This window comes from Bombyx mori, chromosome 1 (assembly GCF_030269925.1).
Source record: "Bombyx mori chromosome 1, ASM3026992v2".
In the NCBI taxonomy this organism is placed as follows: Eukaryota; Metazoa; Arthropoda; class Insecta; order Lepidoptera; family Bombycidae; genus Bombyx; species Bombyx mori.
In genome coordinates, this window is record NC_085107.1 from 13482040 (window position 1) to 13501179 (window position 19140).

General features: G+C 33.5%; 2 protein-coding genes across 3 annotated transcripts; one reads left to right on the forward strand and one right to left on the reverse strand.

Moving 5' to 3' along the window:
- The first annotated feature begins 2276 nt into the window (after positions 1 to 2276).
- On the forward strand, positions 2277 to 5428 carry LOC732911 (Bem46-like protein). The gene is given in 5 exon segments (NM_001046912.1): positions 2277 to 2698; positions 2882 to 3110; positions 3732 to 3925; positions 4124 to 4284; positions 4945 to 5428. Coding segments are annotated over 5 exon segments (1014 nt in total). The 5' UTR covers positions 2277 to 2565; the 3' UTR covers positions 5242 to 5428.
- A 1279-nt stretch (positions 5429 to 6707) lies between these two features.
- Positions 6708 to 17122, reverse strand: Tudor-SN (tudor staphylococcus/micrococcal nuclease). Of its 2 annotated transcripts, none has more exons than XM_062669695.1 (10): positions 16904 to 17122; positions 16482 to 16603; positions 12985 to 13321; positions 12709 to 12879; positions 11869 to 12076; positions 10746 to 10962; positions 10457 to 10660; positions 9383 to 10358; positions 8295 to 8534; positions 6708 to 7910 (listed from the first exon to the last, which is right to left on the reverse strand). In XM_062669695.1, exons 1-10 carry the CDS (start codon positions 16952 to 16954, stop codon positions 7737 to 7739), a joined length of 2700 nt encoding a protein of 899 aa, XP_062525679.1. In that variant the 5' UTR covers positions 16955 to 17122; the 3' UTR covers positions 6708 to 7736.
- Between the last annotated feature and the right edge of the window lie 2018 nt (positions 17123 to 19140).

Here is a 19140-nt window from a genome sequence, read left to right on the forward strand (position 1 = left end):
CTTCTTTAATATTGGTCTAGTCGCTACCAAGAAAACTATTTTTAGTTTGTTATAATGGTCCAGGAGCCAAGTACAGTTTCGGTCAATTATATCCTCTCGAGCGAAACTTCGTAAAATGCATTAGGGACTTATAATATGAATACTCGCACCGTCAGCTCGTTATTTCCTCCCGGACGAAAATTTATAAGAGGAGTGTTAACATACTCTAGTAAATAATGAAAGAAATCAGCTAGCTGTAAGTCAAGGGAAAAGTCGTTAGCTGATAAGATTCAGTAGGTGATAGATGCTGCTGCGTTACACCTTTCAAGGTACCAGCTGACAAACTTTCCACTGAGATACAGCAAGCTGACATTAATTTTCATTCATAGTAGAATACAAACAATCATCAGGTAAATTTTTAAGACGAAATCATTGAAAATATAAAAATTTTTTTCATGTTCAGCAGCCAGCTGACGTATAATCCACCATGTTATGGCCAGCTGACTTTTTTTTCCTTCAAAGTACTAGGTTAACTATAATCTGACAAAATTTCAAATTGGAGGAAATGAATGAAAAAACTTTTTTTTCTCCATGCGTGGGAGGCTGCCACCGCCCGCCCCACCCACGGAGTCGCAGCTGACGGTCGCGAGTATTCATATTATAAGTCCCTAATGCATTTCACGAATTTTCGATTGGGAGGGACTTGGTTATGAAAATCTGTCACTGGCTCCCAGACTATAATTTGAAAGCCTGGAGGTGTGGGAAATTGTCATATCCGTTTGAAGTCACCGTTTTCTCTAAAACAAACGCATGCAACAATTTTTCCTACCTTAGCTGGTAGCCTTAGAGCCTATTCCAGCGTCGCCGAGCGAGTTGGTGAGCTCACAAGGCTCTAGCCCTAGTAAGAGCAGTGCTTCGCAGAGTCTACCACCGAATCGGAAACGCGACCCACTGAGAAGATCCGGCGAGAAACTCGGTGAGCTCTGTCTGTGGTTTATTTTACTTGCCGAAGTCTTCATTGCAAGCGACGTGTTTGACCAGAACTGTGACTGGTGCTTGAGGTGCCAGAAAGCGCCGTTAGTGGATAAATCTCAGTGGGTCGGATTTTTTTTTCCTACCTATGCTGATAGCCTTGAGAGGCTATTTCAGCGTCGCCCTAACGTGCAGGTGAGCTCACGGGGCTCAAACCGGAGTGTTGCTAACACTGGCCCTAGCAAAAGCAGTGCTTCGCAGAATCTACCACCGGATCAGAAACGCGACCCACTGAGAAGATCCGGCGAGAAACTTAGTGGGCTATGTCTGTGGGTTAATTCACTCGTCGAGCCCTTCATCGCAAGCGACGCATTCGACGAGGACAGTGACCGGTGCTTGTGGTACATTTTTTTTATAGCCCTTGTAGGCAGACGAGCATACGGCCCACCTGATGGTGAGTGGTTACCGTCGCCCATGGACTTCAGCAATGCCAAGGGCAGAGCCAAGCCGCTGCCTACCGTTAATGCACTAAAAGCACCGTTAATGGATCGAGAGGACGTGATGCTGACCCCATAGTATATTCAGCGAAACTCTCTGCTTTTACTAGGCCTAGTGTTAGCATATCGTTTCAAGTTGTCCCTTGCAAGTCATGGTGAAGCCATAATAGCCACTCGAAGTACTACCAAACAAAAAAAACTTTGAGGCGTTTTCTTATAATAAATTAATTGGATATAAAGATAAGAAGACCTAAATTTCGCAGTCCATATTCGAACGGACTCCTTACAATAACAATCTCGGTTTCTTAGCTTAACTGTCTAGTAGTAGAGTAAGAGTACTCTGTAAGAGTAGTACGTGAGTGATCCAGATTTGGAACGCATCCGAAAGTATCTGAAGACTGCTACGGAAAGCTATATTATTGCGACGAGATTGCGGTGACTACAAGGAGAGTTCCTTGTAGTTACCGGTGACTATAGCTTGTGTGCTTAATGCGAGTTTTTAACGTTAGCGATAGCGTAAAAAATAACTTAAATTTGTCTCCAATTGGAACGTTTGAATTTAGAGACAGGAGTTCAATAGGTCATACATACGTAGCCGAGGATAAAGAAAGCTGTCGAAAGATAATTCAGAAGATATTTATTCAGAGAGTCCACTATCTGCATTGAGGATAAATCCTTGACAAGCCTTAGATACCTACACAACAAACTTTTTTTGCAACGGCTGCATGATATTGTAGCCGTTGATCACAAAAAGTTAAACACCTTCAAACTTTAATCTTAATTTTCCATAGATTACCTACACAATAACAAAACAATTTAAGAAATTGGGAGAAATTTTACAATACGACTCATGATCGCAAACTATTAAATAGGAATTAGAAACAGACATGAGACATATGGAATTTTATTCGTTTTCTTCAGTGAAACAATCCCCACAAAACCTATTTTTGAGCACAAATTGTAAAACTTTTTAAAAATTGTCAAGTCTAAATTTGACTATCAGTTCACAGTTGTTTGATTTTGTACATTTGTAGTCGTGCCAACTTTAATCAATTCAATGTACCTGAAATACCTATAGGTTGTTATGTAGTTAGATAGATCAATTTAAAAAATAGAAATGTATCAGGTAGTGAGGGTTTTACTGTACCGACTTTTGATTGTATCCACTATAACACTATTTTCTAGTATTTTACTATTTTGGTTTCATGGGTTCTTAACAGCATTTGGTATATTCACCTTAGGCATATCAGGTAAGAAACGGAATAATTACATATAAAAAATTCTTCAAATCTTAATATGAATTGTTATTTCTGTAAATCTAAAATCTCAAGCCTAACCTATTTGGCATATGGAAAATTTATAATAATTTAATATAATTTTAATCAAAACACAGATTGCCATAATAGTACCTAATTTTCACTTTTTTTTAACAGGCATTCTTTACTGCGCTCAAGATTTGCTGCTTTACTATCCCAATGATCCACCTGACTCAAGAGTTTTTGTTCTTCAGCCAAGTAATTACAAGTTGCCATATGAAAGTATAAAAATTAACAATAAAGATGGATTAAAAATACACATGTTTCTTGTAAAGCAGCCATTCAATAGCAAATATATACCTACAATGATATTTTTCCACGGTAATGCTGGAAATATGGGGCAAAGGTTGGCAGTAATTAAATTTATTTAAAACAAAAGAAAACTATTCTACAAAATTAGCATATAGTATTTGTATATAAACAATTAGTATTTGTTAACTGATAAGACAGGCAAATTATCACTATAAATCTAATATTTAAGAAACTATTTAAAATTGTTAAAATAAAAACAGAGTTTGTCTGTGATGCACATATCCCTGAGATTATCAGAATATGCAATTAATGATTCCAGGTTCTTTTTTTGTCGAATATACCTTCAAGGGATGGATTATGGAGCAATATTTTAAAATTAGTTGTTAATTGCTTATTTCTTTTTTATGTGTAAAGTATTACTACTTTAATATTATAATTATAATATATAATTAAATGTATAATATAATAATATTATAATTAGCCCCCCTAAGCTATATCATGCTATAATATTGTTTTTTTAAGTGAATGAATAAAATGCTGTTAATTTATATCCTTAAAGGATTCTTGTCTACCTGGTGGTTCTCTAGAAGAGATCACTCTTGGGGATAAGGCCACCTGTTGTACTTTTGTATTTAATGTTTTGAATTTGTATTTATTTTGGTGTACAATAAAGTATACTCTACCCTCAAATAATTAAAGGTATTGGATGTTACAGGTTGTCTAATGTATCTGGATTCTATCACAAGTTAAATGTCAATGTACTTATGGTTGAGTACAGAGGCTATGGATTATCAGAAGGAACGCCGTCCGAACGGGGCCTATATATTGATGCCCAATGTGCTATTGATTACATCTTGGAAAGAACTGATGTTGATACTAGTAGGATTATTTTGTTTGGAAGATCATTAGGTTAGTGTAATACATATACCAGTTCATGCGGCAACTATTCTAATATATTTTTTTCAAAATTCATAATAGCTACACTCACAGATCAGAATTTGATAAGATTAGCTCAGGACCAGAATGAGTAAGAGTGGCTAATTTTAGCTGTTAATGATTATAAAAAACAAAAAAACAACATCCCTATTTATGATAATGACATTTTAGGTGGAGCAGTGGCAATTGATCTGGCATCTCGTTTGGAATACAGGAACAAAATTTGGGCATTAGTGGTGGAAAATACTTTCACTAGTATACCAGACATGGCACAGATCATTTTAAAATGGAGATGCCTAAATTGGCTACCACAATTCTGCCACAAAAATAAGGTATTTTTAAATGTTACTCAATAAGTATGTAACATTTATTACTTAAAATGAATCCCAAGCAAACAGCAATGAGATCTGTTCTTCAAAATGAAGGTGCTAACACTAATAGCACGTTTTAATAATAAAATGATGATTAAATGGATTACAAAAAATACCCTTTGCAAGCAATAAAAAACATGATAATGCACTGGGCGGTCATTGATTGCGGGTTCATAAAATATAACATTTTCATTTATCTTTAGATAATATTGAGTCAATTTCTAAAAACCAAGAAATAGAAGCACTTGTCATCTCTAGCACCATGTTCTAAAAGTAATCATTTCAAAAGTGCCTAACGTGTAAGGCACATTAAGTTATTAAAAATTGGCAGACATATCAGATTTCCACAGACATGGGGTCAGGGTCTTCGTACAATGGGTTCTTGAAATATTCACTTCTTAAAAGTATTAGTGTTTTTCATACATAGATAATAATTACTCTTTCTACTGTGGGAATGATGCCTAACATCTTGTGTTTTAGAAATTGAATTTGGGAATTTGATTGAATTTAATTCCTTTTCTTTATATATCATTTTTTAATCTATCATATCTTTTAATTGTAGAAAATCTAAAGTTTTTTAATTGTTAATTATATCTCATGAACTTACTGTATCTATTTCAGTACATGTCTTTGAATAAAATTGCACATGTCATTTCACCTACACTCGTGATATGCGGATCAAATGACGCTTTAGTGCCTCCATCCATGGCCAGAGAGCTGTATACGCGCTGTGGATCTATCTGCAAGCAAATGGTGGTCATACCAGGTGGAGGACATGATGACACCTGGACGTGTAGGGAATACTATCCTTCAATGCAACAATTTTTAGTTAACGTTCCAGCACTACCAAGTGAGATTGGACCATTTTTTGAAAAAAATAATGAGTCTGCTCGACTTGGCGTTGTACTCACTGTTTAATGATTCGATTAATAAATATTTACGTACTTATTGCAGAGTAAATTTAGATCCATATTTTATAGTTCTAGATAAATGTTTAGCACAATAACTTTGGAATGTTATAGTACAAAATTTGTCATTGTGTGTTTTAATCTCGTTGGTGTTAGTTACATCGTGATAATAGATCCCCTAAGTAGTACTTAGTATGTTGTTTCGATGTGACAAATTTATTAAATTTAAATTGCATAATAGTAAAAAATTAATATAAATATGCGAGAACTGATTTAATTGTCGCCAGTATTAATAGTTTAATGTTGAAACTGCCTTATGAGTGAAATGAATGGAGTGAAAAAATATTCGTTAATTAATTAATGCAATCGATCTTACATAGGTTATATTAAAATTAAGTGTTTGAAAGATTGATTTGTTATAACTATAATTTCTTAACTGTCTTAAAATAGTAAAATGGATTAAGTTTACTTACAAAAAAAATATGTGGTAAGATTACAAAAACTATCCTTGTACCTATCTTTACAAATCTGGTTGTAGGTTGACAAATTAGAGGGTGATAAAAAAGTATAAAATAAATAAAGTTCATAAAGTTCATGATGTTCGCACCAATAAAGGGTTGGTGTGCGAGAGGCATGGTGAAGTGTTCTCAGTACACACACCCACTCCGCTGTATATTTAATTAATAGTACGTCATTTAATAAAAGGCAGTAATCTCCTCTTTTGCTTAAGGTATTTGAAATGGATTGTCACGAAAAATCTTGTTCTGTTTTATAATTTCAGAAATTTGTTTAAGACTAAAATCAAATCGAATGTGAGAAATTAGATTTGTAGTTTTATTAAAATTTAAACTTAAATATTAATTTATGTTCGATAAGTATTTCTAATTAACTGTAGCAATTTCAAATAGAATTTTTCAAAAAAGATGTATTTTTTTAATAAATTATTGATATTTACATAAGTAATACATATTATATCATGTATATCAGTAAATAGCCATATAAATCCGTCTTCGAAATATCAATTGAATAAAAATGATCGTAGTTGTTAACAGAAGTAAAATATTTTAAACAACGAGTAGTTCTGAGATTAATTCGGTTGAAAGTCTCCAATTATAGTTGGTATTGGGTTTTGTTATTATAGTTCTTTGGTAAGTAGTATATTTCTATGGGAACAGTAGGTAGTGCTGATTTTGGTTTATTATATCTGATTAAAACAATATTAAAAATACTTATTTTTCTGTATGGATATTAATTAGATGGTGCCAAATAATTGAGCCCAATAGTAACTGCAAGCAGCAGTTTGTCATAAAGAATTTTAATTAGAAATTGTTGTCAATGAATGTAAAGAAATCAATTACTACGTACATAAATTGTCGTAATTATACGTGTAATAAAGTAATTACTGAAAAATATATTTATGTAGTTGTTTTATTTAATAAAATATGTATTTATAATCTGCGAATACAAACAAAAAACTTTGTTGATTTTTCCTAAAATATTTATTTTACCAAGTTCTTTAACAATCCACGCACCTAATGGTACCCTACTGTTTGTAAACAAAATTAAAACATCTCCGACAGGAGAGGTAGGTTCATAAATATGAATTATAAGTACGAACTTTAAGGAAGCTAAAATGTCTATAGAAATTGATACATTCCAAACACGATACATTAAGAATTAAATAAACATAGAAAATTCAGACTTCTGATTATGCACAAGATACATGTTCTCACTAACTACAATGTCACATGATTATGCTAATTTATTTGTTAAATTTATAACATTTTATGCAAAATACTTCATATTTTTTAAATTTTTTTCATGAAGATTATAAACAAATTTCATCAAAGAAAGGAAATGGGATTATTTATTTTCAAGAATATATTTTACTAAAAATGTATATTTAAAATAATATGAAATAACAATGAAATATAGAACTATTACATCAATCTACATACAATAAATTTCAATAAATCCTGATATACAAATCTGTAACACATTTATATTATGACCAACAACAGGCATTTATCAATAAATTCATTTATTTAAATAGTTACATATTAATATATTAGTTTGTAGGTAATTAAGTATTTAAATCAGCGACCTATATAATTTATTTAATCTATTATAGTTATGAATCTGTTTTAATTTCTAAAATATGTTTGTAAATTTAAAAAATATGTTTTTATGAATTATGCTCGGTATGCTAGCGTGTAAGTGTTGCGGCACCCCTTCCGCTGCCGTGTTCACTGCTCACCATCGTAATGTCCTCCGGCACAACACACGTATCGTAATTAGCAATAATAAACTTCTGATTAATAAACAATTGTTCACAACATCCAAGTTTGAATTACATCATGATTTAAAGTTCATTGTTCAGTTTATAGTTCACAGTATGTGGTAAAGAATGGCGTGGACGATGCTGTCGACATCTACAGTGGTGCAGGTGGCACAGTTGCGGATGTGCGTGGGCGATGTGGTGGCGTCAACGCCGGGGGCGTACAGCTAGCGACGCACCCCGAATTCTACCGCATCGTCCTCGGTGATGTCACCGTGCCGCCACAAGTTGAGTCGCGAGCTCTTGGCGTGCTCCTGAGCGGCGCGATACTCGGCCATCAATGTTGCCAGTCGGCTGTCACGAACCTGCTCCACTAACACGAGCCCATCTTTGATAAGGTTCTGTCAAAGGAAATTATTATATGACATCTGCTTAACTAAGCATACATGGTACCACTGCCCTGCCTAGTTCTGCCTTGAAGCAGTAATGCGTTTCGGCTTGTAGGGCGGGGCAGCCGTTGTAACTATAGCAAGATTAGAACTTATATCTCAAGGTGGGTGGCACATTTACGTCGTAGATGTTAATGGGCTCCAGTAACCACTTAACACCAAGTGGGCTGTGGGCTCGTCCACCCATCTAATGAATAAAAAAAATATCTAAACAACAATTATTTTCCAAAATGTTTACGAGGTTAGTACAAAGTAAGCCGAAACAAAAATTAACAGGATTAATATAAGATAAATATAATAAAGAACGGTAGAAGGAAAAATGTTTTCGTTGATTACCTTGCCCAGATCAATGTTTGTGTTAGGATCAACAAGGGTAACAGCAGCTGGTGATCCACGGATTTCTACATTCAAGAGCAGCCTCTTGCCAACGACATCATTATAGAAACTGGTTACAGCTTCTGCTCGGTCATCAGGGTCCGAGGGGAATTTCACACAGCAGAGAACATACTCTGTCGCAAAAGGCGAATCGTGCTCAGTACCCACCGGGAGTGCTGCCAATCTGGTTATGTCTAACGTCTGAAAATATATTAAGATAATATCATGTAAAGAAATTTTTTTTATCAAAATACAGTTTTGAAGGTATTGTTGTATTTGTGTAAAGGTAGTGGTATAGTTCGCAGCGCAGGCTTAGGCAGAAATGTTAAGTATTTAAGTCAATTTGAGTTTTAAATGAAATAAAAAAGGAAACTAATTAAATATGTTTAATTATATGAAATAACTTAAAATATTTTAGTATAGTTATATGACAGTTATACTATTTATACAATCTCAAAGTTGCTATTTGCCAAATTTTAAAAGTTAGGCTTCGAGTTAATAGCTAGCTATACCTTCTCAAGTACTTCTTTGTTTGTAGTTTTAATGTGTCTAATAACTAGTAATTAAAGTTTCATGTTATTTTTAGTTCTCTTTTGTCTCAATAATAAAAATATTTTATTGTTCATTAGAACTTTAGGAAATTAAGATGTTTATCACAAAGAACAACAAATTTACATTCTGTAAGAAAACTATGAAAACCTTTGAACAGTAAAAAAAGTCTAGAAATTAGTTTACAATACAATAGCTATTCAATTATAGTATGATTCTTTGTAGTATAAGATAATTCGCTAAGTTTTTGAAGTGAAACTTCTTTAGGCGCGTTGAGAGTAAAATTTTACTTGCGACAGATTCGTTACGGCTGGAGAGAAATAATACAATTTAGAGAGTGAGAAAATAGACAGGACGTCTCCGAGACCTCATAGATATCACTAGTTATTAAATATATGGGTTAGGAAAGAATTATAAGGAAAAAATTATCAACTGGTAACGGAAGGATGTAGTAGTAGGTACTGGCTCAAGGCAGTAGCTGCCACATAGATCAAGCTTACCTCTCGATTTCCATAGTCGATGTATACAACTTGGACCTGCCTATTGTCTGTTATTTTTTCAATCTTTGCCCTGTACCATTGGTCATCGGCTGTAAAACGAGCAGCACAGATGGCTCCCTTCCTTGGAGCGTAAGATCCAGGCAATGGGTGACTGTTTCTAAACTCAGTGTGTATAGTTTCCATAAGACTTTCTAGTTTCACACCTAAATCGACATTTTGTGCGTAGAAATGACCTTCAGGAGTGACTTCAGTGATGACCACGCGGTCGTATTTAAGAGTACGATCTTGTACGGTTGCATTTCTCTCCTTTTCGACTTCTTTTTCTTCTTCGACATAGTCTTTCCATACGCCGATACGCTTTTTAATTGCATTCTCTTCAGCGGTTTTTATGGCGCGTGCAAACTCAGACGTTTCCGCCGTGTGATGCGCCGAGGCAAGGCCATGTTCGACTAACGAAACGGACAAATTCTCGTTGTCAACCCAGAGCCAACCGATGAAGTTTCCTGCTTTGTCAATCTCTTCTATGCTGACTAAGACGTCGTGCTGTAAGCACTTTTCTTTCGTGAACTGCAAAGCTTCTTCTCCGAAAGGCTCTGCATTTTGTTTGGGTCCTCCGCCAATTGCAGGTCTCGCACCTCGGGGACAGTTAATGCCGGCAAGCAAAAAGGTTACTAAGACGGATTCTTTAGGAATATATAAACGCATACGCGATCCGCTAGCAACGAATTCCACAGTAGCCTCGGTTTTTTGGGCACGTTTGAGGAATGGGAAGAATTTTTTTGCTTTCGTTGGATCTCCACTGGTGTCTTGCACACGGTGGGTGGGCACTTCTTTCTTGTTATGAATACCAACTGCGGCCTTAACTGCTTTCAATTCAGCCTCCAATAATTTATCATACTGTGAGCTTCTTTGGTCATTATCGTTTCTGTACTTCACTGTTGCCAACCCTTTAGTCACCAGAGCTTCAGCTATGTTCCTGTATCATGAAATAGTTTAGATTTAATCTAGGTCAAATATGTTATGAAATAAATATTTATTCAGGTCTATATGATTCACTTTTATAAATAAACTTACGTGCCACCGCTTACGACAGTACAACATGTCTTTTCTGGGAAATTATCTTTTGCTGGCTGAATGTAATCTACTGTCACATTAACTTTTTTCCCAACCAGTTTTTTTCTAAGAAATTCACGTGCCTCGTACATCCATGGAATATCATACAAAGGTCTAAATCCTTTTGGCCTCGGTATAGGTTTATTGTCGTCGTCAGCATTGCTCCTAGAAGAAAATAAATTTAGAAGTGCCTCAGGTTGGTTTTATTTTGCGTTTTTTTAAATTTATTGCATTTTACGAAAATACTAACTTTTCACGAGGAGGCCTGACGCTAGCTAAGAATATTTTTTTCTGTACATTGCTATGTGTTTTAACAACGAGCGCGTCTCCGTTGACTACTTCCAACACGGTGGCCGTGAATTCCTTGTCTTTCGCCGGGATTATAGGTGCATTGCTTACATAATTTATCCATATGCGCAGTTTTGCTTCCTTAGCTGCACTTTCGGCGGCTTTCAATGTAGATGCACCTGTATTTCATAAGGCATTAGCATATTTTTGTTTATAACGCAAGTTGAACGCCGTCACTTATTCATACATACACAAGAGTTACAATTGGACCCATTTATGCAAACAAGAACCAACTCACAATTTAGGTGAAATTGAGTTAAGTACATAGATGCAATCTTAGGTCCATTTTGCAAGAAGGAACTAAGCAACAAAATATGTTTTTGCAAAAAAGAACCAACCGGGTTTTTAAAGATTTACTTTAAATATACTGACTACATAAACTATATAAAACTGATATTGCTAGATAGGCTACAGTATCTCAAATAGGTTTAAAAAGTATTCATTCATTATTATACTATCTATGCATTTTGCACATTCTGTTTACAAAAGTCTCGTTTTCTCGAAACTAACCTGCTGTGGGTTGGTTCTTATTTGCATAAATGAGTCTAATTATTCTATCATTGTAATGGAACTCATTATTGCTTTACAATAGAATGAGGTTGGATGGTTATAGCTACCCACAACACAACACACCTTACCAGACAATCCCATCATTGCATAAATTACTGAACGATTTTCTTGGTACAAACCTGTTTTTTTTTAAAGATTGGAAACCTACCCCAAGATTTGAATGGGTTTTTGGAATTGAAATATAACAGCATAATCACATATATAAATGAACTAATCAATTAAGACCGTTGATCGTTATTTGATTACATTAATAATATAATTAGAGAATATCTAAAAAAAAAATAACATTGGTGTGAACAAAATTACAATTATGGATTTTCCTCACACAAAAAACTAGAATATATTTTTTTCTCATATTATTCATTAATCACACTTTATTTATTCTCTTGGATGGTTCGACGAATCTTATATGATAAAGGTGTAAGAAAGAGAATCTTTTCAAATTAACAACTTACCTGATTTCATGACACATTTCGCGAACCCTTGTCTTAGTAGGGCCTCAGCGATGTTACCCTGCGGGTGCAGTATCGTGCCCACGATATTGTTGTTATTAACGGACTCCAGAACTACTTCGACGTCTTTCTGCAGCAATCTGGACTCCAGGAAGAAGCGTGCTTCTTCTGCGTAAGGCTCAGATTCACCGTCTTGTCTTACAGCGGGACACTAATTGTGAATAATAATATATAAGTATTTTAACGTTTCATAAATTTATTTGTATAAATAGAATCTCTAGGTGAGCCTTAATGGTACTGAATTTGAAGCAAGACATGAAAGATGAACAGTGAAATTCAGGACACAGCCAGCGTAAACCAGAGCCTCAGTGATCGGGTTGCATGCCTTAAAGTGTCCATCTTGGGATATAGCGATAGTGGTCGAACCTTCTATCTATTTATGCCCATGAGGCAGTCATGTCGTCGTGGAAGGATGGGATAGCCATTACACAATGCAACTGAAAGTTCAACCTTATGACACATGATGAGATGCTAGAGCAATAAAAAGTATATTTACTGCTTAGTAATTAGTACTACAACTATGAACTTACTACCTATATTAGGATTGGATGATGTTCTATCACTCCAATCGATACTAATTGCTTTGCTAAAGATATGTTAACTGGACACTTAGCTTAGTGTCCAAGTCAGGATAAGAAACTTAATCAGTTTTTGGAAAAACACAATGCGTATTCGCTTTCGTATCATAAATAAGAGTTTTCCAAGTAAACGAATAAAAGTTTTTTGTAACTTAGTTCTTTCCCTCTCCAAATACTAAACTATAATTCTACCAAATTTACTTACTCGAATTCCAGATAGCATCAGTGTAATGGGAGTGTATTCAGGTAACAAACAAAGACGTACTGTAGAACCATCACGCACATATTCAATGATAGCCTTTACAGGCTTACCATTGTATTTGTTGACGAAAGCTTTCAGATTTTCGATAGACCACTTGATGTCTCGTACATGTTTCTGTAATGATATGGTTAGATTTGTTTTTAAATGTAATCATTCACCAAAAAACAATTTCATTTATGTATTATAATATCACACAAGTGATTAATATACGTAACATACATCAGCATCAGTACTCCAAATTCCTTTGCCTTGCGATTTGGCTGTCTCTTCGATCTCTACCAGCTTTTTGAGCTGAGGTATATTTCTAGCACCTTCTCGAACTTTAACGAGACCTTCAGCCAGCAAGGCTTCAGTAACATTTTCATCTTTGGAAGGATTTTTGCCAGCCCATACGACGCCATATTCTCTATTCGCTGAATTCGCCGGTTTCTCAGCAGTGAAGATAACCTCCTTGCCGACTAGCTTCTTCCTTAGGAATTCACGGGCTTCCCACGCGAATGGTTCATCCTTCGTTTCTGTGTCACTGTTAATGAATATTTTTCTCTTATAATATTTGCTGAAAACATAACATTTCGTCAAATCGCCGGTCGGGAATGGGTCGCAGAAGCAAAACATTTTGCACTAAATATTTAATTTTCTTTAAACAGCATCCCAATATTCTAAAAAATCTTGAATAAAAAAAAGAAAATCAAAATAATATAAACTTACCGACCATAAAAACTTATTAGATAATTTAAGCAGGGTAGGGAATAGCCAGCCTCTCGAACGTGTCACCTTCGGAGTTTTTCGATTCTTACCTTGCATCCCAAATCTCGGAAATAATATTACACGAAATTTTGAATTAACTGTCTCAGGCGGTAACCTTAACTCTGAATTATCCCGCTATCAAAAGCATCAGACTGATTTAATATATTCTCGAATTAGGTTAAGGCACATCAATCTTCTTGATTAGGTTGAAGCGGTCATACATATCATCATACGTATTCACATCAAGCTTTTATAAATTTGTCATATGTGGATTAAAAACGTATACTCAGTACATATCAACGCTCAAAAGACAATCCTGCTTAAGCGAAAAAATCCGTGATCTAGATTTTTCTGCTTCGTTTTGTTGAGGTTTCATAGCTCTACGGCGACTTTTACAGCCACTTAGATATTATACGGTTCCTGCCAAAACCGGAAATTGTGTTTCAATTCAGCAGTTCTGAGATTCTTATAAATAGAAGCATGAATTTAAGTCAGTTTTCAATAATTTTCTGCTTTTTATTTGTTTGCTTTTTTATATTTTTACTTGTAATGAACTTCTCATTTCAAATCGAGTGGTGAATTGTTGCCACATTTTGTAATTGCAATTCATATGTATTTTAACTTCACTTATATTTTATGATATGTTATTTGTAATGTGAAATAAAGTGGATAAAAAAATAGGTAAAATTTATTTGTATAAGTAATTTATTTCTTTGAAATAAACATAATAGTAACTTTACTTAATGATAGCATTGTTTTAGAATCTGATTTGGGTATATATTGTTATATTAATTTTGGACTGAATATATGAATAAGTACTATTTAATTTCCCTATTGTTGATTTTATAAAGCTTGTGGAAAGAAGGACAGTTATTTTTACAAAAAAAAGAAGTAGATAAGAACTTTTTGTTTATCATTTCACAACTAAGATATGTTTTCTACGATAACAGAGCATTCAAGCATGCTTAGAAAATTTTACTTGATTCATTTCAAGCAAATAGATCCCCATAGATAAATGTGATACTCATGTATCAACATTTTAAACTAGGCCATTTTACCTATTTTACATACCTCAAAGTAATTAATAGTTTAGATAATTTTACTTGTTCATAAAATAAGGAGAATTTATCTATTCATCTATTAATCTAAGTGCCATAAAGCTCTTTTTAAACAAATGCTTAGGTCTTACTTTTAATATCGTGAATAACTATAAAAATCTACCCTACTGCTATTAAAATAAATTTAATCTAACAAAAAATTAAATTTAAAAGTAATTACATAAAAAAATATTATTTAAAATAAAAAATCTCATGTAAAGTTTACTTTGCTGCTTAGTTAAGATTGTATTTCAAGCATTGATATATATTTATTTATATTTGTTATATTCATGACTATCAATGTCTTGCGTTACTTTCTCATTTAATCACACACCAGATAATATTTATCAAAAGCATTGTGATAATTGAGCAAATTTAACAAGTTCACGTTATATTGAAACAAAATCGAGAATACTCTAAGGAAAAGTGTTTTAAGAGTAACTTTTTAACAATGGTAATTGTTTTCCTTCATATATTCAATATCCATCACATAGTTACCGCCTGACAGTTTTCTAACCAGTTGGTTTAAAACAAAATTTAGAATCCTTCTACATTAATTTTGGGTTTACTACAGAACAAATTGAGCCTGTAACAGATTTTAAGCCAACCGTCACTTTAAAAAAACTACAAGAGCAAGAACATTCAGAAATAATAAGTAACTAAAGTTTTAAACAATAAATGCACTTTCACAATGTTTCCTAAATAAAAGCTTCTAGTAGTTACTTCTAGTTGAATAATTTAATTATTTACTATGAATAATAAATTAATCAATCTGAGGGCACTATCTACAGGACTATAGTACCAACATGTATTAAAGATAAAAATCTGAATAAGTTCGCCAGGCATTTACTTAAATGAAGTAGCTTTTGTGCCTTAATGTCAAGTTTGCTTTGCTATGCTTTGTGTTTATTTTGTAATAATTAAAAAGAAAAGCACTTTAACAACATAGGTACCACACTAACATGCATATTGAGGACCTTAAAGACTGTTACCCTATATGGGTATTTTTTGTATGCTAATTTTAATAAGATGCTAATTGGTTGCTGTTACCTTGAATTAATAAGTACAATAACCTATCTGAAACACTGGTTTATTTTTCTTGAGTAACTGTAACATTTTAATGTTTTAGAACATAAAAATACAGCATGATGATGATAATGATGAACTCGAATAGTCATTTTGGAATTTTGTTTCTGTGACTTTTGACTATGTTAATGGTGAAAGGAAACTACATTGTCATATTACATAAGAAATGTTCTAATTGCAACAAGATTTGCTTTCACTTCTGAATCTCTAGCAGTATGCGAATTTTCTTTGTGAAAATGAAGGGAGTTTTATATGATTAATATTTTCATTGTATATTTTATATTTTGACCTAGATTTATGTGAGAAAATATTGGAATGTTACAACCCGTTTTTACTTCCTCTTGGTAAGATCATTAATAATATTAGGTTAAAAACCACTTCAGACTACATTTAACTTTACTAGAATTTCAACTGATATTTTCTAGACATCTTATGAAAAAAATATTTAATATATTTACAGATATTAATTTTATTATTGAATTTTTTATAAAACTCTTTTTAATACTATGGCATTCAGATTGGTAACTAAATCAAGGTTAAAACAATGTTAGGTAACTGTAGCATCTGGCCACTTGTTGATATCAGCACAGCAAAGACGTTTACTGTGATCCTATTAAGGTTGAAATCTTACAAATCACGATATAACAATCAGGGAAATAATGGAAGGAAAGGGTAAACATTCACATTAAAATGCATAACAGTAAACACATTTTTGTACATTTCATGACAGAAATAATGATTAAAATGAGTTGCAGTGCATTAACAATCGCTGTATACCGCACTTACTTGTTGGCGGTCCTTTGGCGAGCGAGTTTAGGTGCGGTGATACCCGAAAGGGCTATCACTTTCTCTGGAGGCGGCCCGCCCTGAGGCTGTTTTCTTATTACCACCGTATCTCCCGATAGTACCTGCGTGATTAAATGACAAAGACGTCTTTATTTACAAATATCAATAATATATCGCATAAAATTAGAGCACTAATATCGTCAACATTCGCCGCTACTAACACCAGCTGGAATCGCAACAGAAGTGACTATTCTGTGCTATTCAATAAACACTTGTTTTTATTTTAAGTAAATCTATTTTTGCTCAAGTAGGTAGCAAATACTCCTGATGCGTTGCGGTGCCAACGAGGCAATCTTCAAGAGAACGGCACGAGGCAATGTGCAGTTTCGAAAAACTCCCGAATATTGAGAATAATGTATTACCTGCTTCACTATTCCTATTTTGTAAGCAGGTGCCGGTGCTGGAGCACTCATTTTCGATGAAAATAGTTCTGATATCCTGTTTTGTAGGATACGAGTCTGAAATTACTGACGAGCGTTCAACTAGTAAGACGACACAAAACTCTCAGAGAAGTGAGACAGGCGAAACGTGGCGGTAGCGGGTTGTTAATGTTACCAGACGTAAAAAGCTAACGCAAAACGAAAAAAAATATCTCGATACTCTAATATGATAAAAACTTCAATCGAATTATATTACAAATCGATTCTAACAAAATTTAAAATTCATAAATGTACTATCTGTTTTTTTTAAATTTTATTATAAACCGAAAAGAAGTTGGTTATGAGTTATCTATCCTATTGAAAGCATTAATATTAAATTAACTTCATCAGCTAATTATTTTATAGGATATTATCACTACCTAATGCGAATATTTTCGTTATGCCTGTCAGCTACCTTGTCGGGGCTCTGATAATGAAACTACAATCACAAAAAGCATGTGCTGTAGTAAAAAAACCCAATCATTATAAGGAATTATTTTGATTTATTGGAATTATGTAAATATTAATAATAAATTGCAATGAGTGAAATAAAATTGACTGGTCTAAATATCGAAATTCTATATCGTGCTACAAACTAAGCTAGCCAAGGCTATGTTCACATTTGAATAATTAATTATATAAAAACTAACAATGTAATAATATTTATTCAGAGTTTCAGACTAATCTCATAATACAACATTTCTTAATAAAAATTCAATATCAATTCCTCGAGGTATGATAGAAAATGTATAATTTATCAAATTTTGAGCAAGCATGGGTAACAAATAGGTTTTTCTTACTAAATAACTAGCAAACATTATAATTTGCGCAATTCGTGGTGATAGACCGTCTTGTTAACTCCCAACAGGTTGGTAACAATCATCTTGCGTATTTCTACCGCTAAGCAATAATGCGTTGAGGCATTAAGGCTGTAATATGTTAATGCTCTGCTAATAATTAGCACCATCGTGAGCTCCTTTAATCGTCTATTAATAAGTAAATCAAAAATTTCTTAATCTTATGTATGTTTTAAACCTATTATCAATGCGGGAATACGTTATGTAATTTTAATCAACATTAGCAATCTAGCAACCGAATAACCGAAGTAACAAAACACTACGATGAAAATAATAGCCTAAACTATAATAAATAATAGCCTAGTACTCTTACTAAAGTAGACAATTGTAATAAAGTCCAAAAAGCTTTTCCATTATATTTTTTTCCAATATGGTATAAAATTCGGTGCCGATTTATTTGGTTTTGACATGAACGAAACCGGTGTTACCAAGTTCTTTGAACGGATTGTGAATGAACAAAATCGATTTTCTTTTTTCAAGCCCTAACCAACGAAAGTGATGGAACGTGGCAGTGACGTTGGTCTGGACTCTGGCGCTGTACAACAAATCAACAATTAAGTCAATAGGTTGCGGATGAAAGAGGAAATTTTACTGAACCGTGGGCGGTATATTTAAAATCATGTATTCGCATGATCTGACTTACTTTGGGTGTAACAATGGCATGTAGTTCAGAATGCAGATTTTTTTAAAACTACTCAGCTTTTTAACTCAATAGAAATATCATAAATTAAAATCTCAAAACATCAATTGTGTATCTTTTAAACTATTTTATCTTTATGCTATTTTAAATTGTATCTAGGCCAATTTATTTTTCAGATGTAATTTAGTTTTAGAAAGCAGATTTAACATAAAATAAAATAAAGCAAATGTTACTTAAATTTGGATAAACGAGTCGACTATTATCAAAGGCGGCAATCTGACATTTGGACAATGATTGGTAAATCAGAAAAACGAATTATTGACTTTGTATTCCATCGGCAGTCACAAAACTCTTCGGAACGACATCTTAGATAAATAACAGGTGAACTATTAACCTTTATTTAATGCAGGTTTTGAACCGTATTCTTTGAAGGAGACGATTATATTCAAATCAATCTGTATTGACATATCAATAAAAAAAATTTGTCCAAATGCACAGATTGCCACCTTTGATAATAGACGACTCAAACACTCTAAACGATTGCCGTTAAGCATAATAGGTAAAAGCACTTATCATTACGATCTTGTTACATTTTTTTTTAGCCAGTACAGACATAGTCCTATAATGACAGAGAATTTATTTACTTATGTAGGTACTTGTATAGGTATTACAATATTTTAAAA

Coding starts and splice junctions, on each gene's coding strand:
- Tudor-SN (XM_062669695.1), bottom strand. CDS start 16,954: ATGAGTGCTCCAGCACCGGCACCTGCTTACAAAATAGGAATAGTGAAG. Junction 16,604..16,903: donor AAATAGGAATAGTGAAGCAG/GTAATACATTAT, acceptor TTAATCACGCAG/GTACTATCGGGAGATACGGT. Junction 10,359..10,456: donor ACTGTCGTAAGCGGTGGCAC/GTAAGTTTATTT, acceptor TTCATGATACAG/GAACATAGCTGAAGCTCTGG.